General features: G+C 30.8%; 2 protein-coding genes across 2 annotated transcripts in view; one reads left to right on the plus strand and one right to left on the minus strand.

Moving 5' to 3' along the window:
• LOC111046127 (EEF1AKMT4-ECE2 readthrough transcript protein-like) lies at positions 1 to 27,362 on the plus strand. The gene is made up of 16 exons (XM_039438180.1): positions 1 to 173; positions 2,102 to 2,186; positions 4,339 to 4,442; positions 5,192 to 5,251; positions 6,761 to 6,922; positions 8,273 to 8,356; positions 10,597 to 10,843; positions 14,408 to 14,618; positions 16,052 to 16,168; positions 17,432 to 17,576; positions 22,049 to 22,166; positions 23,555 to 23,654; positions 24,636 to 24,812; positions 26,393 to 26,496; positions 27,027 to 27,085; positions 27,352 to 27,362. Exons 1-16 carry the CDS (start codon positions 140 to 142, stop codon positions 27,360 to 27,362), a joined length of 1,818 nt encoding a protein of 605 aa, XP_039294114.1. The 5' UTR covers positions 1 to 139.
• Positions 27,363 to 27,412: 50 nt separating this feature from the next.
• LOC120353633 (sensory neuron membrane protein 1-like) overlaps positions 27,413 to 27,900 on the minus strand; it is a 26,138-nt gene continuing 25,650 nt past the window's right edge. Inside the window, exon 4 of the mRNA XM_039438181.1 lies at positions 27,413 to 27,460. Coding sequence (XP_039294115.1) covers positions 27,413 to 27,460 — 48 coding nt within the window. The remainder of the gene's footprint in view (positions 27,461 to 27,900) is intronic.

A 27,900-nucleotide genomic window follows, 5' to 3' on the forward strand; every position in this document is an offset into this window, starting at 1 on the left:
AAGAGCGACAACCTACCTTGAATAATGCATCATCATTTTTGAAACTACTGGAATCGACAATAACATCCCCATGCATACCTAGCTCCAACTTCCATTCTTTGATTTTCGTTTGAAAAATAAAAAATTTTGAAAGATCTTCATGGCATCAATAGAGTTTGCACCCAATAAGCAAGGTAGGCCAATGGTGTATTAGCCAGGAATCATCATCAATAATAATATCATTCATTGTTAATTGTTCATCTATAATATAAGAGAGAATATTATAATAGAGGAAAGAATTGGCATATACAAGTACGGGATAGGAAATTCACTAATGACGCATCATCACGTCTCAACTACTCAACTGATTAATACTTGAAATTTTGCATATAGATTCTTAATTTACCGAGGATGGTTATATGGCGTCTTTTCAATCATTCAAGATCTCATTAAGTCAAGCTTCCAGTTTGTCAAGAATTTGATAAGACCCATTGCGAAGCACGGGCTACCAGCCAGTCAATAATAATTATATAACATTATATAACAAAGAAAAATTATATTACTCAATCAAATATTGGTAAATACTACCTACGTCAAACAATAATTAGCTGTAAGTGAAAGTGAACTTCATTACAAATAATTGGAACTTATCAGCGACAATATAATTTCTCTTTGAAAATAAATTACTCCTCACAAAGTGTCTGAAATGTCGTGAAACTTGACAAGATGTGATAATTAGGTATTGCTTCAACAGTTTACAGGGATGTGATAAATGGTTGCAGAGTTCATTGACTCACTGTGCGCTTATCAATTATGAATATTATAATATTCATTAGAAAATAGAATGGGATATAGGTATCATATTATTGGGTATTACATTATTACAAAGTATATATTTTATAAGTAGGATTGTTGAAATTGCAGTTATTTTAATTTTAATCTTATTATTGTCAACACAATTCACTGAGTTGAAACTTAAGCTGCTTTTACACCAAATTTATCAACAAAATGTTTATTTTTCCGTCCTTATAGATTCTGTTAGATTACACGGAGCTTTTCAAACACATATGCACATCATATGTGTATGATGCCACAGGCCTTTGTTTAATACCTACTATTACTTACCTACGATGTAGTGGTAGGTATTGCTTTGTTGCCTATGTAAGCTCTTTCCTATCTGATACAAGAATTTTATACAAGAATAAAATTGTGATAGCTCAAGACTTTTATTGTTTAGTATAGTTCTATATTTTGTTGTTTGATTTTAGTAAGTATATTATATCGTTTCTTGAATTGTATAAACTTTATTGCTTAAGATTCTATGTAACTGCTTTGAATTGTATTCAGAAGGAAAAAATTAATTGAATTGAATTGAATTGAATTGAATAATGAGTTATGTTCAATCTTATTATAAGGACGGAGAAATAAACATTTTGTTAATAACTTTGGTGTAAACGCTGCTTCACGTCCACTGTAAAGACACATCAATGTGTTTATTATTTTTACAAGAAAGCACTAACTGGGAGAGAAAAACTAAGGAAACCTCTGGTACCATTTCTCTCTCAGATTAGATAAAATTTTAAATGTACGAAACAGGGTTATGATAACACTTTTCTGAAATTTAGTAGCCTATAATTTGACAAATTCGTAGAAAATTGAAGATTCTCCAAACACACTCTGATTTAATATTCTTTTCACATGAAATTAATTATTATTTTTATCGTTAGTTCTTGTTGGCTAAGATTATTTACCTGAAGTTTGCCAGTTGATTTTTTTAAAACACTTATGAAGTGAGAATGCACTTGCTATTGGTAGTGACAATGGTTTCGACCTGGTTTGGGTCATCATCAGACCCACAGTCTTTATTTTTATTTTTTTTATTTTTATTTTTTATATGTTTATTATTTATTTATCAGTCTGTCAGTCTGTCAGACTAGACTGTCTGACAGTCTGGTGATGTGGGTCATCATTGAGACTGTCAGACACTGACCGTCACTACCAATAGTAAGTGCATTTTCACTTTATAAGTGTTTTTAAAAATTCTAGTTTTATTCCATTAGTGAAAAACTATTGATATGCAACATATTTTACCAGTTTTTTAAAATTGAAAATATTTTTCTAGGGCAACTGCCAACTTCAACCAGTTCTATATGGAGCACCACACAAAGTGAACAGCAGTTGGTAGAGGTCTCAACAAAGAAAGCATAGTGAGTATTGAAATTCAAATTGGAGGTTAAAAATTGAGTAAGTTTAAAATAAAAATCTCAATGCCCTTTTTGAATTATTTTATCACAACATGCAAGAACAAATTTCGTACTGAAATTTTTATTTTTCTTTATATATTATTTATATCACAAGTAGCCCTATACAGAAAAGAGATATTGAGTAAGTTAGTAGAGTAGAGAAAGTAGAGAGAACATCTAAGTTTTGTTTCACCTCATAAAGAGCATTTTTCTCACAATATTAAGCTCTGAAGAATTAGTTGATTCATGAAAATATTTGAAAAATGAGTTAATAGTAATTCAATATTGGACAGAAATTGGTGGATCCAAACAATGTTATACTTTTTTAATAAGATTGAATGAATTCCAAACGATTTCTCATTATTTTGCTCTTCCCACAATAAGCTCTAAATATTATTCTTTATTGATTCTTCAACACAAATGACAATGTATAGCCAGGTCTTGCAAGACCCATTGCATACTACCACTACATTATAATGGAAACAAATGAGAAAATTAACGTATTCAGAACAGAGAATAAATATGTAGATGAGTAGATAACTTCTAGAAACAAAGAGTAGAACATATTTGTTATAGATACAGAATAGGAATGAGAATACACCTGAAATTCTATCAATACTAAATTGTTATTCAATTATAACAAATCAAACTTTAGTGATAATCATTCATAATAATCATATAACAAACCACTTTACTTTCGAAAATGGAGAATTTTCCCATCCGTAGACCTGCAATTAATTTGTGCCCAGCAAGATAAAATTCAATCTATATCTGAGCGCACACGGCACAAAATTAACTTTTCATGAATAATTGCCAACTGGACTTCTTGGAAAATCAGCTTTTTACTCACATAATCGTGGACGCAAGCCGTTTTGACAGTCTTAATTGGTCCCCCCATAAATTAACGTTAGCAGGCTACTCTATCAGGGAAAATAATTGAAAAGATAATGTATTGAAAGCTTAACGAAGTGAAAAGTCACCAGTGATAAAGGAGGTGGTTGGAAGGAGGATGTGAAGTAGAAGAAAGTGGTGAAGGAGGAGGAGGTGGAGGAGGTGGAGGAAGAGGAGTAGGAGGAGAAGAAGAAGAAGGAGAAGGAGAAGGAGGAGGTGAGGCAGGAAGAAGAGGAGAAAAGACGAAGAGAAATAGAATAAATTGTAGATAAGGAAGAACGTTTGAATTTGAAGAAAAAAAGGAAAGAAATAGGTGAAATTCTAGTCAGCTTGTCATTTAAGCCCTTTTTATCAGTAAGGAACCACTGATAAAAATCAAGACATGTCAGTTCCAAAAAAGTTTTGCATAGTGTGTAGGCCTATTCAGTTTTCTTCACCGGAAAATCAGTTCCTCCAAAAATTCAGCGGTATTAGGACATGGATTGTGGTTCTAAGCGTTGTTCAACACTGATAATTTCCCCGTATTAATCCTTTCATTGATTCTGTTTTGATGTAATTCTAACTTGATCTTATAGTGGTGTTGTGCATTAATGAATCAAAAATGTGATAATTTGAATGAAATGAGTGTTTTACGCTATGATGACTCCTATTGAACATAGATCAGTGGTTATAGGAGTTACATTATCTACATCAAAAATGTTTTTCAGAGTGGCTCGTCTATCCTTTGGGAAATGCATGAGGAATTATTCCTGGTACAGTAAATAATCATTAAAATATATAGTTCTTGCGTTGATTTAATCTCCACAATTTTTGCTATTGAATGTTTAGCCTACTGTTGAGATCTTAATATATTATAAGCTGCACACATTATACTGATTTTCTATGATATTATAATACAGGAAAAATTTGGCTTAGGAGATAGGAAATTCACGAATGATGCATCATCAAGTCTGTACGACTGATTAACTCAAAATTTTGCACATAAATTCTTAATTTACCGAGGATGGTTATAGGCTTATTTCCAATTCAGTAGGTCAAGTTCTCAGTTTGTCAAGTTTTTTAATTAGACCCTTGCAGAGCACGGGTTACCTGATTGTGATAAATGGTTCAATATAATTGAATTTCATTGGACAAGCAAATAACTAATTGAAATCTTCCTCATATTGAGCATATTATATTTCTTATTATTGCCAAATACATAATTCTGTTTTTTTAATTTTTCCAGTTTACAAAGGAGACCTACCAGAAGAAGAATAGAATGTTCATTGACAGTCTCCATCATTCTCTTAGCAATAGTAGCTTCCATACTCATCTTTGTAACTGTATATTGTGAGTAATCCAATTCCAATATTTCTTGATTTTTTGTGTAGTTGAGAAGTTGATATTGTGGTAATTATTCATATTGAATGAAAAAGACTAAGAAATTGTCAAAAAACCACTGATTTATCTGATAAACTGTTTATCAGAGATTGACAATGGTGTAATAACCGAAACCGGTCTTTCTAATTATCAATAAATCAGTGGTTTTTTTGACAATTTCTTAGTCTTTTTCATTCAATATTTCTTGATTTCTCTCATGTTTTTTAAATGTAGGATTCATCCATTTTTTTTTTTTTTTGATAAATCCATAGCATGATTATTTTGTTCGAAATCCTAGTGTAGGCTTAAAATTGTGGTTAATGACATATACTAATAATTAATATTATTGTATAAAGATATCATAAGAAAACCTGATTTATCCTAATAAAACTCAGTTGAAAAAAACCATTGCATGTTTAAGTCGAATAATCAATATTGGTAGGAAAAATAAAGTTAAAAATAATTAGTGGCATGAAAAATTGAATAAATACGAATTTTATAAATACCAATGAAAAGTTCTAGGTATAGGTTTAAGCCTATCTATTCCTCCTTGAGGATCGAGTGTAATTTGAATTGAAATAATATAACAGTATAGTAAATTGAATGGATAACATTATTCCAAGTGAATCAACTTATAAAATCATTAAAATATTTCATATTTCTACACATTTATTTACGATTCACATTTCAACCAACTAAATTTCAAAATTATTTTCCAGATTTCAAACTCAAGGATCAAATTGGCAGTCTATGTCTAAGTGCCCAGTGCATACATTCAGGTAATTATGAATTTTCATATTATATTTGAAACTTCACATTTGGAAATGAGCCCAAATAAATAATGTTGTATATTGTGTACTATATTTCACCATGGAGAAAATATAGCATAAGGAAAATTATGTTATTGTTATTGAATATTCACACATGTTACGCAAATAAAGAGTCCTGGTTACCTACCTGATACCTTACCTTATAATACCTTATACGTTATACCTTATACCTTGAGGTACCTATACCTGTTACCTTATACAGAGTCCTGTATAATATAAAGACATAGTATTTAATACTGTGTTAATGAACTAGTAAATATTAGAGACTGTGTTCTATAAAGTAATTAATCTCCATATCGACTATCTGAATACTTGTTAGTTGATTGAATTATTGCCTGTAGTAGAGTTGATTATCTGTGTTTTAGCGTGTCAATTCTTTCATCTATTGATTTGTAGTACAATATAAAGTGCAATTATAACTTCAAGTGGTGTCAGCTCATTCTGTAGTTTAATAACTCACTATTAGTTCTGTGAACATAAACCTCACGCAGTTTTCTCATCCACAAGTATCTGATGTCACCTGTTCTAGTTGGATCAGTTGAATCACAATTCACAGTTGAATTATAATTTACTCTTGAAAACTGTTATTTTTTTCTCCAAGATCAAAAACTCACTTATATGTTAATAAACCCAGTTCACGTTTGAATTTGTAACCCATATGATAATATTTATCCAGTTCCGTGATAAACTTTCCATCTGATAAAAATATTTCTCAACTATTTAAAAATTGATTATTTTCAATCAACAATATTATAATTTCTTCAGCATTCAGATTATTTAATCATTTTTTAATTTATTTCCAATCACCTATTGAGTTTGCTTTACAAATGTGAGAATATTGATACTGATGGTCACGCATCATAAAAAATATTGAAATCCTACCTTATAGAAATAGACATGACCAGACATCTGTGTAATGCATGCAATGAATAATCCACTTGTCAGCTGATTGATTATGAATAATTCTATAGTCTGATTGATCAAAGTGGATGATATATAGTAATATCAGATAGAGTATAGAGGAATTTCCTTTTCTTTTCATATTATCCTTGAAATGCAAAATTTCAATAAACCTTGTTCATACATCGATGCGGAGTTGAAAAAGGGATATTCCTGCCAAATCTCATCAAATTCTATCAACGCGTTTGGCCGTAATCGCGTTACATATACAGACTGACAAAAGAAGATCCGAGCTAAAACATAGACCTCACTAGAACAAGAACTAGTTTTGTAGAGAGAAAATCCGTAACACTATGTTCTCTCTATGAGTTCACCTTATTCTGAATATGATATTTTCAAAGTTATATTATATGGTACGATAAATAAAACTTTCGAAGTAGTATTATTGCAATAAATATAAGAAAATAAATCAGTTAGCACTCTATCTACTTCATTAGATTGATTCATCTTAAATTCATTAGATGCTTACAATTAATTAAATTGAAATTTTGATTGCAGCTTCCAGTCTACTCTCATCAATGGACAAAAGCACACATCCCTGCGATGACTTCTTCCGATTTGTGTGTGGGAATTGGCATCAGGAGCATCCAATTCCTCAGACCAGTGTCAACACAGACTGGTTCACCGAAAGAAGTGATCGTGCTATTTCTGCCATCACATGTAACTATTTATTCATTCATTCAAATCAAATCCATTTATTGCCAACGACAAGTATGAAACAAGTTCAGACCACGTCATAAAATTAGTGAAAAATTGGAAAGTCGCACATAACCTTTATTATTTGAAAAATTTATTTCATAAAATTGGGATGAAAAGAAGTTTTTGGACTGTAGTCTGTTTCTTTGTCCTTAAGCTGATTGTAAATGATAAATAAATAAAAATCACAGAGTCATTGTTATACATGTATCTACATAAGATCACAAATATCATCATAATATCTATAAATTATTCATTCACATTGAAAAAGCAGTTTCTAATAAGAAAATCTTCAATTCTTAATTTAAAATCTCTCACAGACAAGTCTCTTATTTTCAATGGTAATTGGTACTCTTCTACTACCAAGCGGGGTAATTGGACTACCCCAACCACATTTTGTCTATTTTTTGTAGATAATGTTGAAGTATTCCATTGAAACGTTGAGTACTTGTTAAAAACATATCACTTTAGCTATTTTTTATCATAAAATCATTTCATTCCTCTTATTTTTGAAATTATAAGCAGATTTATCCTGGGGGTAACTCTATTACCCCACTTGGTATTCCATGTCATGAAAATTTTTGGTATATTTCATGCATCATCGGAATACATCAGATATCAATTTAATGTTCTTATTTTTTTGCCAATCATGATTTATAATGATAACTTTGAATCTAAATTAACAAAATTGCTTCTCTATAACCATAATTTAATTATTTGACAACATTTCCCCTACAACAATATGATGGAATGCTCAATTTTGTTGTCCTGTCAGTTTTTGATTGAAAACATATTTTTCAACAAAATAAATTTATTTTTTAATTATATTAATAGCTTTAGTAATGCATTTGATCAATGAATTGACAGAAAAAGAATGATTACATAAAACAGAAATCTTGTTGGGGTAACCCAGTTACCTCACTTGGTATTTTGTGTATGTGAAAAACGTTGGTAGTACAAGGGTCAAAGAATCTAATTTCACAAGCCCTAAAACTCACATGACTGGATTTCTACCGATAATATTCATTTCTCACGTTCAATCCACTTCTAGTATTGTGGGAATGAATTTCAGAATGACTAGAAAAGGATATAACATTGGTTTCTACTCACAATAAACATTGAAATATAAAAATACAGGGTAAACACTTAATTCTAAGCTTGATGAAAAGAGGTTTGCAATGCGTAATCGAATTGCCATCTAGCTGTTTACCCTGTTGTCAATATTTGCAGTAGCAGAAGTCTTCGGGGTGATTTACAACATTTTATTGGAATTTCCTTTAATAATAATTATTGCTTTTATAATATTTTTTCTAGATTTTCTCCAGAAAAATGACTCAGACTCAGAACCAGAAGCTGTCCATCAATCAAGGACTATGTACAGAGCGTGTCTTGATACTGGTGAGTAAATTATAATAATATTCAGTAGCCTCATTATTAATAAGTTAACACAATTTTAGCAGGCTACTTGAATTTCCTTGTACAATAATTATTGAGATATTACCTTGTACTATTGAGGTACATCAACTGAACTACACTTCAGATTGAAATTACTTATATATTCCATTTATTCAAATGCTAATGAATTATTAATATCATTATTGAACAAAAATCCAAATTAATTTTCTACTGGTAGCTGTTTACCCTGTTGTCAATATTTGCAGTTGCAGAAGTCTTCGGGGTAGATTACAGCATTCAATTTGGATTTTCGTTTAATAATAATTAGTAATTCATTAGCATTTGAATAATTGCAATATCTCAGTAATTTCAATCTGGTGATTTACAACATTTAATTCGGATTTTCGTTAAATAATAATTATGAACTATCTTGTCTGAACTATTATGAACTAATTATGAACTATCTTAAATTCTGAAATGAAATACAAAATTATATATTATATTTCATCTGTTAAGCTTTATGGTTCCATAAGCTAACCATGATATTACTTTGAGATTACTTTAATATTATAGACTGCTGAAGGTACAAAAAAATTTTGGGTAGGTACCCTATTTTTTCATTCAATTTTATAGTGTGGATTATCTAATGCTGAATGTTTTATTTTCTTTAACTTGTATGTAAATATGTTTGAATAGATTATGCTTGTAAACTACAGCAGTAGAAAGTCAACTTTTTCTTTCTTGTATTGAGCCTATTGTTGTATTGCTCCTCCTTTAAACACGGACTTGTTCCATATTAGAGGGAGTAATTTTCAGGGAATATATTGTAAAATTTACTTTTCGCCACACTGCACAGAAAGAAGCTGTTTTCCAAGTTCTACTTAGATCTGAACGACCTTGTTCGCAGATGACTCTCGTCTGACGTCAGAAAAGGGTTTCTTTCCAGCCTAGACCGGAAAACATACTCTTTCTAGCCGCTAACATGGAAATCCGTAGTTAATAAGTCATCCGCTAGATTGGGCAAGTGTCAACATTCTTCATCTGAAGTTGCAATTGTTTCAGTTCGAGTTTCGAATCGAACTAATTCAGCATTTGCTTTGCAACCATTTTTATTCAATTATTTATTGTTGATTAGCGCATTCCGAATTTTCAAAAATGCTTGAAGATGACATTGCCCGTGATATTCCAAGTGAAATTTTAAAAGAATCTGAAATCCTGACTGCAAATCTTCTACCACTAAAATCGAGAGATAGGTATGATAACTAAACGAGTATTCTTTAATTTGTCAGCAATACCTGTAGTGTGGCGAAAAATATTGTTCGCACCACGGGCAAAAATGTTTTTCCAGCTCTCAATCTTTTCTAGTCCTCGGCCTAAGGCCTTGGACTTGAAAACCGATTTGGAGCAGGAAAAATATAATTTTCTGCTCTAGGTGCGAAATATACTATTCTGGAAATAAATTGAATTTGAATTTGAATCTCCCTAAATCTCACTCAAGCATGTAGCCTAATAAAACTTTCATCTCCTATGACATTCAATTTGCAATTTGAACAATAATTTTGGTCCTATGACATTTAATTTTAAAAGATATGGTTTCTATCAACAGAAACCCTAGAAGAACTGCAATTGCTTCTAGTTGTTGAATTTGCGCTGATAGTTTCTAATGCATATTTGTACATTTCATTCATATTACTGTTATAAGTTGTTATACTTCTGAATGATTGTTAAGTTACTTATTTGACTTTATGTTATGTATCTCATATTTATATTCATCTTGTTATTTTTGTATTCTTTTGAAATTGGTGTATACTGTTGGAAATGAATAAATAAATAAATATATAATAAACAAATAAATATAAATAAATAGATAATAAATAAATAAAAAAAATAAATGAATAAATAAATAAATAAATAAATGAATAAATAATAAATAAATAAATAGATAAATAAATAAATATATAGATAAATAAATAAATAAATAAATAAATAAATAATAAATAAATAAATAAATAATAAATAAATAAATAAATAAATAAATAAATAAATAAATAAATAAATAATAAATAAATAAATAAATAAATAATAAATAAATAAATAAATAAATAAATAAATAAATAAATAAATAATTAAATGAATAAATAAATAAAACTGGTCAAACTTGTAATAGGCAACAACTCATTCTCACTTATCTCACATGGCATTCAATCTGCAATTTTATCAATAATTTTGGTTTCCATCCACAGAAACCCTAGAAGAACTGGGTCTGCAACCCCTGAGCGACATCCTGGAAGAAATCGGGCTGACTCTAGTTCCCTCTGTGAACGAGTCGAGTTACTACAGTGACGTAAGCATCAGCCGCATGATAGCCCTGGCCAAGGTCAGCACCACCAAAGATCTCTTCCTGCATGCTGGTGTCTATGCTGACGTATTCAACAGAACCAACAACAAGATCACAGTGGCTGTGCCTGAGAGCAAGTCTATGCTGCCCAGGTAATATTGATTCACTCAATTAAAGGCTGTGCAAAGGCTAAAAATAAACATTCTACTGGTGATATTTTTCAAAGTTTTTCGATTTGTATACTATCAAGCTATCAAATCTTATACCTAGGTAGCAGATATCAGAGCTCCTACCTGAGGTAGCAGAGTGTATAGGCTACTAATTAAATTCATCTTAGAAGGAAAATATTCAGCTCTGCTCAATTTTTTTAAGGCTGTGCAAAGGCTGAAAATTAACTTTCTACTGGTAATTTTTTCCAAACTTTTTTCGATTTGTACCGTATGCAGACACAAGGAGGCAATATACTTACAAATATATTAAAAATGTAGTCAATGTCGAAGACCAATTAATGTTACTATTGTCAAATTTTAGCATAGAGAAAATTAAAAATTTATATAGCTATACACGAAGTGCGGTTAGAATTAGAGAATTAATAATGGACACAACAGGTTGAAGATTTAAGTTGAAATGCCAGATATTCAATTGTTTGTTTTTGTAGTCACTTCTATTGTTATTAGGACTGTTTTGTTGCACTAATTTTGTTTTATCGTCATATTGTTATGGATAGTTTTATTGATGTGTTATCTATCGGTGTGTTATGCAATTATTTTAATAGCATGTAAAAATTTAAAATTTGTTATAGACAATTAAAATGAAACATTAGTATTATTATGTATTGATGTGTTATCTATCGATGTGTTATGCAATTATTTCAATAGCACGTAAAAATTTAAAATTTGTTGGAGACCGTTAAAATGAAATAATATAGTATTATTATCTATTGATGTGTTATCTATTGATATGGTATGCAATTATTTAAAAAGCATGATTGTAAAAAGTTGAAATATTGTTCATGTAAAAGCAACTCTTTGTATGAGCTAACGCTTTAAACAAATAAACTCATTTATTTATTTACCGTATATCATCAAGCTATCAAAATGAAAAAGTTTTCTCAGGAAAACATTTTTTTTCGATCACTACTTTTTGAGTTATGAGCGCGCCTGAAGTTTGAATTTTTGGAACGGAATATTTCAAATTCGGTAAAAGATGAATCCATGAAATTCAGAGGATACATTTTCCATGGTATTGTCGATTGAATAAAACAAAAATTTTCTGAGAATATAAATTTTTGAGAAAGTTATTCAATTTACCAAAAATAACTCAACAAGAAGCTATTTTTGGTCATTTTTAGAAAATTGAATAACTTTCTCAAAAATTTTATTCAATCGACAATACCATGAAAAATGTATCCTTTAAATTTCATGGATTTATCTCTTACCGGATTTGAAATGTTCTGTCCCAAAAATTTAAACTTTAGGCGCTCATAACTCAAAATGTAGTGGTCGGAAAAAAATATTTTCCTGAGAAATCTTTTTCATTTTGATAGCTTGATGATATACGGTACAAATCGAAAAAAGTTTGGAAAATATTACCAGGAGAAAGTTAATTTTCAGCCTTTGCACAGCCTTAAAAAATTGAACAGAGCTCAATATTTTCCTTCTAAGATGAATTTCATTAGTAGCCTATACACTCTGCTACTTAGGTAGGCCACTAACATATTACACTAAATCAGCGATAGGCTGAGAGATTACTAATCATAATTATAGAGAAATAATTCAACCTCAAATAGAAAATGCTGTTCTCCTATCTTTCTCCACTGTCATTATAACGTGGACATCACGTGATGACACAAAAAAATGTGATGAAATTTCTCAATATTAAGGTGGAGATGATATATATTGAGATATCTCTCAATATAAGATGATAAAATGTAAAACTGACAACAACTTACCGATACTCATTCCAACTTGATAATAGTTTATTTTCTCAAATCTCCACTTGTGATAATTATATTAGTTGAATCAGTAATCAAGTCGCCCAACATTTTATATTCTCTTTTCCAGCTTATAACAGTCCTAAAATATTGAATAAAAATACTAAGAAATTGTCAAAAACCACAGATTTTATTGAAAGTTAGAAATACCGGTTTCGGTTGTTACACCATTGTCAATATCTGATAAACTCATGTCAGATTGACAATGGTGTAACAACCGAAACCGGTCTTTCTAACTTTCAATGAAATCTGTGGTTTTTAACAATTTCTTAGTCTTTTTATTCAATATGAATAATCACCACAATATCAACTTCTCAACTACACAAAAAAATCCTTAAATATGTTCATATTCTTCTTTCTTTCTGAATAGGAAAAGTACAGGGTGATTTTTTAGTCATGTTACCCTATTTTTAATACATGGTAATTTTTCCCTAATAAAGGGAAATTTTGTTTTGTTGCACGAAGTTGGTAGCCCTACTCACTCAGTATACACAAGGCAGTGCGAGTTTATTATCCTTAAGCTGTGTAACATTTTGTGATGATTCCGGTCGTGTTATGAACAGAATGTATTTTACCATAGAACAACGGGTTTTCATTCTGAAACAATATTTTGCTAAGAAATCGATTACTTTTTGTGGGGCTACATTAAGTCTGAGGTCTTCAAAAACAATCCTCACAATATTGATGAACTGAAAGCCAATATTACAGACTTAATCACGAATATTTCCAATATAACTCTGAAAAAGGTTTCTGCTAATATGGTGAAAAGAGTCCGAGCGTGTATAACCTCAATGGGTGGACATTTTGAGCATATGGTGTAATAATTTTAAGTAACAAAGAAATGTGAGTAATAAAATATCAATTTTCTTTTGTAAATAACAAATATTATTTTTTTATTAATACCCAAATTTCCGTTTATAAATTAAATCAAAAATTGGGTAACAGGACTAAAAAATCACCCTGTATAATAATTCATATGGATTTGATAATATTACTAGGGTTTCAACAATATTCAGAATTGTCACCAGATGGAAATTACTGAGATATTGCAATTATTCAAATGTTAATGAATTAATAATTATTATTAAACGAAAATCCAAATTATATGCTGTAATTCACCCCGAAGACTTCTGCTACTGCAAATATTGACAACAGGGTAAACAGCTAGATGGAAATTCGATGAGCGCTACTATTCAAAAATTATTTTATTATTTTATAGCCCGGGAATTAATTTTTGTATAGTAGCGCTCATCGAATTTCCATCTAGCTGTTTACCCTGTTGTCAATATTTATAGTAGCAGAAGTCATCGGGGTGATTTACATCGGGGGCATTTAATTGAAATTTCGTTTGATAATAATTATTCATTATTTAGCATTTGAACAAATGCAACTTCCAATTTATTCCCATCTGTATTATAAAAACTTCAATTCATATACATTTTAATGATTCAACTACAATATCACAGTAAAATAAGGAGTTAAGGAGTAATAAACAAAGCCGATCAGGAATGCTTACCCTTACACCAAACTGACAATCTCTGGATAGAAGCGCCCATTCAATACGAAGTCATAGCGGCCAGCCAGTCAGTCAGAGTAATAATTATTGGAGTTGTCATATTCAGTGTTCCTACTTGATGAAATTAACCATCATTCTATAATAATTAGTGTTGTTATTTTGCTTCTTTTGATAATAATTTTAATTGTTCTGCAATCTTTTTTTCAGTCATAAAGGAAGAAACGCAAGACACAGAACTGTGGAAAACAAACTAAGGAAAGCGTTGGTAGGAGGTGACGTTCATGTCATAAAGTCATGGAGGAGATACATCAATATGGTCGTCAAATACATTTACACTGAAAATAATGTTACTGTAACTGACGAGGAGTTTCAGAATGTGACCAACAAGATATTGGACATGGGATTACATGTACAAAAGGTGAGACAAAAGTATTAGTTATATCCTCTTGAGCTTTATTTACTCAACAATAATTAATATCAAAACAACTTAATCAAAGGATTAAGTTAATCATGTTAAGTAAGATAACATCAACTCAATCATGAAGATGATTGGAAACGGAAAAACAGACTTATAGCCCTTACTATTCCATTCCCGTATTTTGATTACATATTAGTCCAGAAGAAGTTATTATTTTTCAGCAGTTTTAAACTTTAAACACATACATTTTGAGGCTACACGCACTGGACATGAAGTAATACGAATACTCTTGAATTAGTTGTGCTTCCCAATTTCCAGGTCTGTACGGTACCATATGAAAACAGGCTATTTTGATTTAAATTTTTATTTGAAAATTTGATTGGTGATAATCATTACGAGCACTGCACGTTCACTCACTATATAGGCCTACACAATCATTATAAAGACAATCAATAAGGCATTCACGACTCTCCACATAACTTACTTGTCTAGTGCGATTAGTCTCAATTTCACCATCTCTTCTGTTACTTTTTTACACAAGAATATCTCATGTTTATGAGTCGTCATGATGACAAAACCTGCAGGTTTTGGGAAGATCTTATACATTGTCAAAAGCTCAATAAAAAAGTATTGAATAATAACTAAATATTTTCAAATCAAATAGAATTTATTCACCAATTAACAATAGCGTTAAGAGAAAATACATGCATATTTTTTTTTTTAAATTATTGGCGTAGCTAAAAAAAGAAATCTTGTGTTCTAGCCACGAGTTCAAACATTCCTTACTATAATTAACGTGATTTTGGAATTTATACAGAACTTTATTGCATAATCAAATCAGTATAATACAGATGGATGGATTAAATAACAATCATATAGGCTACCTGTAATTAATGAATAATAATATTAATAATTATTCATATAATTATGTAATATAGTTAATCATATAATATAACCAAAGATACTTCAAATATTCAAGATAGCACTAGAATTTCAATACAGATCAGTAGACATTTGCATACTTCAATAAGCATATTAATAATATCAAACATATTTAGGAAATTGATTTTTCAACGTTCAAAAATTGGAAATTAGTGAATATTTGCTTATTTTGAGTGTTTCAGAGAGAGATATCAAATAATATATTTCACAGATTTTGCCATTATTGCTATAGCATATATGCATATTCCATTGCAATCTCAAATCCTGAAAAAAAATTGATGAAATCAAATCAAAATTTTCATTTGCTATCGAACATATCTCATACAAATAGAGTTGCTACCTATATCCAGCAATGTTGCTAACATTAATGTAATGATAAATACCTACATTGAGAGAATCATTTTAATTTATGTTATGATGTGAATCTTTCAAGTTGATATAATTTGGTGAATTTAATGAATAATAATTTCAATGATATTATTCTATTGCAGCTACTGACTGATAAGAACATATCGGGAGAAGAAATCGAGAAGCCTGACTCAATGTCCCTATCAGAACTACAGAACCTCACAGACGCCGCTGCAACTGCCTACAAATTGGAACCAAAGGTGAATATTTTCTATTTACTAAATTTATTTCTTGTATTGTTGATATTTTTCTCAGTAAGCGAATTGAGATTATGAAGTTATTATCACTAGTCCACCTTCAACTTGAAATAATTACAAATTTTCTTCAAAAAATGCTATATTAGGTACACTAACAAATGATGAAGCTAATATATACATACAAAATAGTCCACCTTCAACTTATAATAATTACAAATTTTCTTCAAAAAAGAATGTACCTACTACACTAACAGATGATGAAGCTTATAAACCTTCAAAATAAAATCAAAGGAATACTTTATTCAATCAAATCTATTTTTGTAAGCAAGTTGCAATTATGAATTCATGTTCACCTTTTAGATTGAAGTCAATTGTTGATAAGAGTGTTTTAATCCCAGTGTATTTTGCTTATCTTCATTCTCATTTGTATTATGGTGTGGTTGCCAAATACGGGTGTTACAAATACGGGCAGTAAGGGTCATTGCTAATGTGAATAGTCGGTTTCATTGTGCGGATTTATTAAAAAAATTCAAAATTCTGACTGTACCAGCAATCTATTTACATTCTTGAGTGTCTTATGTATATAAGAACTAATTTAGCAAGTATTTCTGTGAATAGCAACGTTCACAACCATTACACTAGAAATTCTGAATTTCTTAGAGTTAACCAGTGCAATTATGCGAATACATTGAACTGCTTCAAGGAGTTTGGTATAAGAGCTTATAATAAGCTTCCTGAACATTTAAAAGAGCTAGATGTGAATAATTTTAAAGCCATAAAAACTATTTAAATACAAATATATGTCCATATAGGAAAGAGGAGTTTCTAATTTGAGGGTATTTTGTGCTGTTTGTATGCTTGTGTCTTGAATTTTTATTTCTTTGAATGTAAATAACCTACTTTGTATTATCATGTTTATTTTATGACGATGCTATTCATTTTGTACAAATTTAATGTTTTCCGCAATAAAGAAATCTTGAATCTTGAATCTTTTCACCTCCAACTGCAAATTAAATACAAATTTTCTTTAAAAAAAAGTATTATATAGCCTACTAACAGAAGGAGCAGCAACTACCTACAAAATTGAATCAAATTTGAATATTTCCAATTATTCATAATTTGTGAGCAGGTTTAGATCATGAGGAAATCATGTTCACATTTTACCTGAAACTAATCATTACTATTATCAATCAATTGCAATTTGTTTTTCAAAAAAGGGTGCTTTAATTTTTCAATTTTCACATGTTCATTTTTCTATGACGACAGATAGACTGGCGTGAATACTTGCAGACAGCTTTTGATAACGCAAACACAACTGTGGACCTAGATGAGGAGGAAATCTATGTTTATGGCATTGATTATTATAAATCAATATCGAAAATATTGGCCAATCATACTGATTACGAGATAGGTGAGTTGCTTTCTTGAATTATATATCATACTAGCCGTCAGGCTCGCTTCGCTCGCCATATCCGTCTAGGCAAGGGGTGTCGCCCCCTGGACGCCCGACTGGATCGTCCAAAAATGAGATGAGCAGGCTCGCTTCGCTCGCCTGCATTTTTCATTTGAGCATGCTTCATTCCATCAGAAAGTCAAAGTACTGAGAAGAAAAGTTGAGAAAAACGTTGAAAAAACGCTGATTTTGGGCGTATCTTTGATGAAATATTAAAGTCACCTCATCACAAAACTTTTATACCCTAGCTAAACCTCTGTACCAAATTTGAACATTTTTTGTCTATTAATTGATGAAAGAACTGAGGAAACGCAAAAAACCGCTAATTTTGGGCGTATCTTCTCCGTTATTTCAAATTCCTTCCAACACAACATTATTACACCCCAGCTGAGCTTCTGTACTAAATTTGAACATTTTCTATTCATTTGTTCTCGATAAAGCTGAGAAAACGCTAAAAAAACGCTGGAAAAACGCCAATTTTGGGCGTATCTTTGACGTTATTGCAAATTCCTTCTAACACAACATTATTACAAAATACTAAAAAATTGGATAATAGAAAACTATTTCTTTTTAATTGAAAGCATTATCTAATTTTTTAAAAACATATTTTAAAGCGTGGATTCTTTTTTTTTCTCTATTATTGTATAAAACTAGGAAACAACCAATGTAACAAATTTTTTCAAGCATAACTAACTGATTGCAACTCTCACCAGCGGGCAAGGCTTAATTATTCTTTTTGCTGGTGATGCCAAATTACCATTGAAAAGTATCCAATTTATTATGATTTTGGTATTATTTATGCTTGATTTTTATTTTATACTTTTGATTACAAAATTATGTATTTTCTTTTATTATGTTTTGAATATGTATTTATTGTATGGCAAATAAATGTCAAGGTGGTTCAAAATCATGCATCATAAGTCACATTTGGTCGAAAAATGGAAAATTCATTGTTGAGTGTACTCAAGCCCATATTCCAATACACAAAAAATGACCAATTTCTATATTCAAAGCTGCATGTCTTGTGAAATACTTCTGATAAAATTTCCAAATCTTGTGAGGATGTGAAAATTATCCCCCTCTACTCACTCCAATAAATAATACTTTCGATTCCAATACAATTCGAGGTTTTTCGAAAATACTCAATCAATCAATCAATCAAATAATTCTTTATTCATCATTGCATCAATACAATATAAATAACGTCACAGTGAAAGAGGTCAAAGAATTTCAACATTAACAACAATTCAATTTAGATACTCCTGAATTGAGTACAGGCTCATAGAAATTAAATATCTCTTCAGTTCTCTCTTGAAGTCTGCACCCTCCTTCTCTCTGACATCAATCGGCAGCTTGTTGAAGAACTTTGCTCCCATGTATGATGGCCGTTTTTCAAAGAAGTGTCTCCTGTGCTGATGAAGTGCATATGTTCTCCTTGAGCGTGTATGATACCGGTGGGTACATATTCTTCATTTTTAAATTTCAATGTCAGAATACATTCCATTATGTACAGTCCATAAATTGTCAATATGTTGAGGCTTTTGAATTTTTCTCTCACAGACTCTCTGAAACCTAACTTCAATATGATTCTGACTGCTTTTTTCTGAACTGTGAATAATTTTTTCAAGTTTTCAAGAGATGTTCCTCCATAGAGTCCTACTCCAAACGCTAGGTGAGAATGAATGTTTGCAAAGTAGATGGTTCTCAGTGTAGCCTGACTTGAATAATTCGACAATACCCTGAGTGAATAGAGGCCAGAGTTCAGCTTCTTCAATATGCCATCCACATGTGACTTCCAAGACAATCGTTGGTCTATTGTCAAACCCAGGAACTTTGAGTTTGAGGTTTCCTGAAGTACGTGACCATTAACAGTGAATTCAGTCTCCTCATCCTCACGAATTCCAGCTGAAAACTTCATAGCCTCACATTTAGTTGGATTCAGTCTCAAGCAATGATCCTTGAAGAATTTGTCAAGCTGAAGCAGACCTAAATTAGTGCGTTCTTCAAGTTCTTCCTCGTTGTCACCAGCTACATTAAGCGTAGTGTCATCAGCATACATACACAGCTGCACATGTGAATTTCGAGGTATTTGTAGGTTCAAAACTGAAGGGAGGTCTTTCAAGTAGATAATGAAGAGGATAGGGCCTAAAATAGATCCCTGGGGAACGCCTCGAGTCACCCTTCTAAGTTCAGATTTGAAGATTTCAAGTTGAAATCTTGATTTGAAGGTATCATAAGTTCTTCTTCTAACTGTCACGAACTGCCTTCTATTTGAAATATATGAACGCATCCACTGCAGATATCTACCAGTCACCCCACATGAATGCAGCTTCTGAAGAAGTATATATGAGACACCGACTCAAAAGCTTTGGTGAGGTCCATCAGAATTGATGCTGTGCGCCGACCTGCATCAACCTGCTCAAGAATCCATTCAATACTACTGACCGCTGCTGTCATTACTGATTTACCGCGCTGAAAACCATGCTGTTCCTCGTCAATCAAGTTGTATTTAGACAGGTGTTCCATAAGTCTATTACTCATTGCTCTCTCAAATATTTTGGAAAAGACTGACGGCTCTGAGATCGGTCTGTAATTGCTGAGCTTGTTCCTATCTCCTTTCTTGTGTATTGGCGTTACTTTAGTTATTTTCAAAAGTTCAGGGTAGATTCCGGATACAAATGAAGAGTTTACTACATGGACCAAGGGCTTCATCAGATAAAATTTAGCTTCTTTTATTACGGACATTGGAACTTCATCAAAACCACACGATCTGAGATTTAAAAATGATCCTATTATATTGAGCTTTTCTTCATCATCAACTTGGTTTGGGCGAAATCGGCATTCATTACTTCCTTGTAATACATTGATGACTGTATTTGTATCTTGAGGAAATAAAGTATTATCTGTGAAATATTCATTAAACAGCTTTGACACATCTGTTGGATTCTTGTAGAGTCTCCCATTATGCTCAATCTCTAAATCATGGTCGGTTTTATTATTTTTACCAGTTAAAGAATTCACTACATTCCATGTACATTTGGTCGGATTTTTCGAATTTTCAATTAACAATTTAAAATGCATTTCTTTTGCAGATCTTAACTTTTCTCTGTATTGACGTTTTTCTCTGCGGATGTCATCAAGTGAATCAAAATCATTTGCAATCCTGGCTCTACAGCATTTACTACTTATTTCCTTTCTTAGCTCTCTCAGTTCAGGTGTTATCCACTTGACTCCACTTCCAATCCTTTTTATTTTGTCCACTACAGGAAATGATTTGTTAAAGTAATATACAAGGTAGTATGAAATTCATTATATTTATCTTCAACCTTTGCATTAAATACATTGAACCAATTTTCTAAAGAGAGAAGACTCTTAAATCTTTCTACATCTGTTTTGGAGAATCTTCGGGTTTTAATTCTAATAACACTATCATTCTTCCTTTTCTCTTCTACATTTTTATATTCTAGAAGTTGAGCATCGTGGTCTGATAAACAGGTGTCTATTCCAGTTATAATTATATTTCTGTGTGGAAGATTTGTAAGAAAATTATCAAGCGCTGATTGTCGAGTTGAGCAAAATCTAGTTGGAAAGTTCACCATGGCAGAGAAACCGTAGCTCTTCAAAATGTTCTTCAGTTCAACTGAGGCTGTCGTAGCCTCTAAAACATCTATATTCAAGTCACCAGCGATCAATACACGAGTATAATTTCTTGAGAGTGAGCTGAGTAGTTCATCCAATTTATTAAGGAATATGCTTTTATTTGAGCATGGACTACGGTATATTCCCACCAACACAAAATCAACCATATTCAACTTGAAAGAACAGACAGCCAATTCAAACTGAAATTCTTCGATGAGATTATCAATGAAAGGGTTTGCAGATACTAGGTTTTTGGGCCACTCTGTATCTAGCACTAGGAAATTTTGCATGAAGAAATTGGTTCTGGGCTTCTCTTATGTACCCAAATAATATATTGAAAAATCATAACTACAATATAAATTGCATGCACCAATGTATATAGTGACTGGACTACTAGGCCTATAACCATCCTTGGTAAATTGAAAATCTCGATGCGAAATTTCAAGCTAATCAGCCAAGTAATTGTTAGGACGTGATGATAGTGATTCGTGGATTTCCTATCCCGTGAGTTTATAAGCAAATTCTTCCCTTTACTATATCATATAGATTATGAATTATTATCAAAGGTAATAATATATATTTATTTGCTGAGGGTGATGCCCACATGAGATCTAGAGGCTTGTGCGTGGGTAAAGAGGCAGATTATGAGTGATGAGAATTATTCTGAAAACCTCCATTTAAATGATTTACCTATTCTGTCGAATTTATTGACATACTCCATCAAATAATCTCCAAACAAACTTTTGAATAAACCTTGAACAAGTTTAAATGATAAATACTTGTTTTTACAGCCTTGGGAATGTGGTGGGAGTTAGTATACACATTGACACCCTATGCTAATGAAGATTTGCGAACTATGAGAAATATATTCTTGACTGAAGCCTTGGGAGAGCCTTCCCCACTACCCAGGTTAGTAGTATAGAAGAATTGTTGAATGAGAAAATGGAGGAAGTGAACGATTTTATCTTTTTTCTTTCCTCTGAATAATAAATAATATAATCAACACTAAATATTATGTACTCTTCAATAATTTGTTCTTTCATTTATCATTAATAAATTCATCTATTTATCAATATATTCATTTATTCACTCTTCTATTGAAATAAAATAAATAAATTCCTATATTGAATGTAATTGCATTACACTTATACAATTAATATACAAAAGTCACGCTGGCATATACTCCATGGCAAAGAGCCGTCAGGAGTTGATAAGCTGTTCTTGGAAATTTGGAAATGTAATCTAAATAGCAATGTAACAGTAACAATGTGTCTCTTAATGTGTGACTATTTCATGTTATATTTGTGTGACTTTGTCTTGTGCTTTTTTGGCTGGCTGACAATAAAATTGAATTTATTTATTTATTTTTACACTATTTTCTTTTAATCTAAAGAAAATAATTTAATAACATAAGAATTGAAAAAGAATAAATGAGAAATAGGGGAATAAAGGTTTATACAATGAAAGAGAAAAATCAGAGCAATTGTACCTTATGGGCTCTATTGAGATTAATTAAGTTACAGAGATCAGTTAAATGAAAAGGCTTCAAAACTCACTCAACTAAAATTTGAGAGAAAAAAAAATAAAATGAACAAATTAGGATTGAAAACTATTAATAATTAAAATGAATAACAAGAAGGTTCTGACACTTTCAGTTCAATTTGGACATGTTCCACAACATTACGTCCATCATGAATGACAAAAATTTAAATAAAAAGAAAAATAAGAATATCAGTACGCTTTTTAAATATTTTATCACAAGATGTTTCAACATTGATGCCATTTTCAAGTGAAACAATCAATGTTGAAACATGTTGTGATAGAATAATTCAAAAAGGGTACTGAGATTTTTATTCTTCTTTCTATTTATATTACAAGTAGCCGTATACAGAAAAGAGATAGAAAATCAATTATTTGTTTATTAATTACATGATTTTAACATTGAAAAGTCGATGATCTTTTGAGGTGACGATATCATGATCAATTTATTATTATACAATAGGTTTCTAATACTTATTATTTTTGAGAAAGTCACCAAAGTTTTCATTAACATGAATTTTTGATGCATTATCATGTGAATTTGATAGATATGATATTCATAATCAAGTACTGTATTCAGAAGGTTGAATTTGAAAAGATTATCTCCCAAAAATAAAATACCTTACATTACACAGGATACAATATTGTCTGCTTAGCTGATGATTTATTATTATAATACCTTAATTAAAAATATTATTTATCCACAGATTTTGTCAATCATATTTCTTCCCCTTTACTATTTTTTTTTTCAATAACAGAGAGAGCTATTGCGCAGTCGCGATTTGGTCAATTATGGACATAGCAATAGCCAGTGCAGCTGCTGATGAGTATCCCCAAGTTGAAAAAACCAAAAAAGAGGTGAGTCTTTGATTTTCTAAGATTTTCTTATTCTCCATTGAAACTGGACATTGCATATTTAAAAATTGATATTCAATAAATTATTCGCTTATTGAATTCATTAGATCGATAGAATGAGAATAAAATCATAATATAATCCTATACTATTAGATGAGCAACTTTTGTTCATATGTTTAAATGTTTATATGTTTAAATGTTTATATGTTTGGATGTTTAGATGTTTAGATGTTGATATGTTTGTATTTCACCGGATCTCAAAAACGGCTCTAACGATTCTCACGAAATTCAGAACATAGTAGGTTTATAATAATTATAAAGATTCGATTGCACTAGGTCTCATTCTTGGGAAAACTCGCTGAAGGACATTAGAAGGATAAAAATTATTATTCATCCTTGGGAAAACAGCTGATAATAATTATTTCGTCGTCTGTTGGTGATGGAAGTGAGTGAGCGAGTTCATGTGTGTGGGACTGTGTCAAAATTATGACTCAGCTGTTGAACTTTTGTAATCATTCAATCAGGTACTTGGTGCCGGTTGCAAAAAAACGGGTTATTTTCAATCCTGATTAATTCCAGTAGATCCATCTTTTTGAAATGGTCTTCTCTGATTTGTTTCACGTGAAGTTGATCAGGATTAATATTTAACCGGCTTTGTGATACTGGGCCTTTGTGAAGGAAATTTTTGCATTCCTCTGGGAAGCAATCTCAATGTACTGTGATTAGATAGAACATTTCTGTATGAATGTTATTACAATTTCTTCTTTCGTAATAAATTTTTCATGCTTTTGTACTCCAGAGCGAAGCTCGGTCCCCGATATTACTTTTATAAGTTTCAGCACTATATAAAAAGTGGGCAGGAGAATGAATGCTCTGATACAACTTGCAGACTATATTATAATATTGAACTTTCTCGTTCATCTATATTTCTATCATTTGATAATCTATTCGTTTAATCTTCAAAAATACAATATTCATTTCCAGGTGAATCAGATGATTGACAACATACAATCATCCTTCTATTATTACGTGAGTAATGCACAGTGGATTGACGCTGAAACAAAGAAGGCAATCATTGAAAAAGGAAAGGTGATTAGGAGGAATATAGGATTTCCAGAATGGGTCATGAACAAGGAAGATATTGATCTGTATTATGAGAATGTGAGTAAATAAGTTTCATTAGTTATTTGCTGTTGACTCAATCCATTGAATCAGTAATTTGACTGTTATTATAAATTATTTTCACCGTTGATGAATAAATAAATAAATCAAATTCATTTGTTGAAATGGTGGACAATACAGTTGATAAATATACAACCTGATAGAGTATTTTGAAAGGGCTACTTCAATTGTTAATTAGTGAAGAAATAATTTCATAATACAGTGAAATCTCCCAATAGCGGACACCTCTGGGGAATAGTAAAATGTCCGCTATACAGAGTTGTCCGCTATTGGGAACTAGTGTTCATCTACTTTTTGATATGGAGAAGGTAACCCCGACCTTGAAAAAGTCATAGTGTTTATTTTCCATTATTATTTAAAAAGGTGACCTTGCTAGCTTGGTGAACTGTCAAGAAAAATAGACAAAACCCTTCTATTTTGCCTCTTCATCTTTCTACGAAATCGAAAGATATGGCTCGTTTATAAGAATGCCATTGAACATTCAATTGATCTATGTCAACCCCTTTGAAACATCTTGGTTTGGCAGCTTTCCCTATTATAAATGGCTCTTCAAATTCACCTATCATGTTTACAGTCAACAGAACTGTTAATCTTTCTTTAGAAATTTTCCCCCACTACAATTTTTACCATTCAAACACATAGTTTTGAAAGCTCTTAAAATAGACCAGTCTTATCACAGTTGAAAATGTTCTTTTGTTCAAAGCGTTATATCACAAATTTGTCTCTTTTAAGTGTCCATTAACCGTTATTGAGAGAGTCCGCCATTTAGAGATAATGATGTATAAGCCTCTTATGGAGAAATGGCGAGGAATAAAAATTTGTCCATTATTGAGAGATGTCCATTATTTGGAGGTGTCCGTTAAGAGAGATTTTACTGTACCTTTTTTCCAAAACATTTATAAAACACAACTAGTTTCGGCTTTCAAGCCATCTTCAAGGTTTTTTTCCAAAATCATATTTTTGTTCTTTATCCCAGCTAAAACTTTGTTTGATAAGAAGAAAGGCATTGACTGAAGTTATTTCCAGTGAGTTTTGAAAAAGTGTAGGTACTATTAAATTATTCCTTTATCAATATACTATCTATTATTTGTAAGCAAATGATGAATAATAAAAATCAAACTAAAATTTCAATTTCATTCATTTCATTTTATATATTTTTAAAATTTTCAATAATATTATCCACATATCTTTGTACTTTGTCCGAGCTAAATCTTCATTTGATAAGGCATTCAGGCATTACTGAAGTTAAATTAATGCACTAGGCATAAAATTCACTGAAAAATACACGGTTTAATGCTAAATGCACTGAAGTAAATGCACTTCAGGCATATTTACTGAAGTTATTTCCAGTGAAAATGCTGTGGAAGAAATGTTGAGTCAAGTTCAAGTTGAATAAAAAGACTAAGAAGTTTTTTTTATTCAATATGAATAATTATCACAATATCAACTTCTCAGCTCTTAATCCGATAGCATCTCCAATATCAACTTAACAACATCTAGATTACTGTTACATTGAGAACGAAACATTCAAATAAAACATGGATATTTCCACATTACAGCTCACTGTAACAGAGGATGAACATATGTACAATTTTCTGCGAGTTGTACAAATGGCTAACAAGAACATGTATGCCACATTGTACACTATCAACAACTATACAAGGTAAGCTTGTCCATCATTTTTTCAATTGATAATCAATAAAAATAATAGATAATTCAAAATAAATCACACACATTTTCTCATTGTTGGTTTTTTGGACTGAATATTGACAGTAAACTCTGTATAGGACAATACATTCATGATGATTGTCTTCTGATTGACGAAATAAATAATTATTTATTTATTACATTCCACAATCACAATATCAACTTTGTTATAGTTCAGACACTGTGTTACTTGTAAATATTTGAAAAATCATTTACTATTCTTGGAGTATTGAGGAATGCATTTCACTCCCGAAGAGGAGCTTCATCAGCCTTTAATATAAATATTTTATAAAATAAATAACTTGTTATCATTCCAGAATAATTATACATCACACACACATGATATTTCCATTTTTGAATGAAGTTGACAATGAATTAACTAAGAAATTCATTGATGATTGTCTTGTGATTGACGAATTACCATCAAATTTGAGTATATATTTGATTATATTAAGAAGTAGGCCTAAACAATTTCTCATTTTTTAGTGCCGAATTCGACCCAAGAGAAGTGAACGCACTTTATATCCCACAAGAAAACTCCATAAGTAAGTATAATTATATCTATAATGTAATAGTGATAGATTTTATTATTTGTTCAATTGTTGAAGGAAGATATTGTAATCATTTATGGAATATAACCCTAATGAGTATTGAATCAATATAAGAATCTATTTATTGAGATGAATATTTTACTCTTAGTAGTCACACACCGTTCAAATATTAAATTATCATAAAACCAGTACCGGTACCTACTAACTTGGAAAAAAGTTAATCAAGTATGTAATTTATTTGAATAAATGTTTACTCTTAGAACAGACATAACCCTTCTACTACCAAGCGGGGTAATTGGACTACCCCAACCCACATTTTGTTTAATTTTTGTAGTCGATGTTAATGTATTTCATTGAAACTCTCAGTACCTGTTAAAAACATATCACTTTGGTTATTTTATCTCATAGAATCATTTCATTCCTCTATTTTTGGAATTATTAGCAGTTTTATCCTGGGGGTAACTCTATTACCCCACTTGGTATTCCATATCATACAATTTTTTGGTATCTATATTTCATCCATCATCAGAATACATTAGATATCAATTTAATGTTCAATTTTTTTTCTGCCAAACCTGATTCATAATGATCACTTAAAATCTAAATTGAGAAATTTTGCATCTCTATAACCATAATTTAATTATTTGACAACATTTCTCCTACAACAATATGATAGAATGCTCAATTTTGTTGTCCTGTCAGTTTTTATCAACGAATATTAAAATATTTTTCAACGAAAGAAATTCATTTTAAATTACATTAAAAGCTTTTTAAATGCATTTGATTGATAAATTAATGGGGAAAATATA

Source organism: Nilaparvata lugens, chromosome 11, assembly GCF_014356525.2.
Source record: "Nilaparvata lugens isolate BPH chromosome 11, ASM1435652v1, whole genome shotgun sequence".
Classification (NCBI taxonomy): domain Eukaryota; kingdom Metazoa; phylum Arthropoda; class Insecta; order Hemiptera; family Delphacidae; genus Nilaparvata; species Nilaparvata lugens.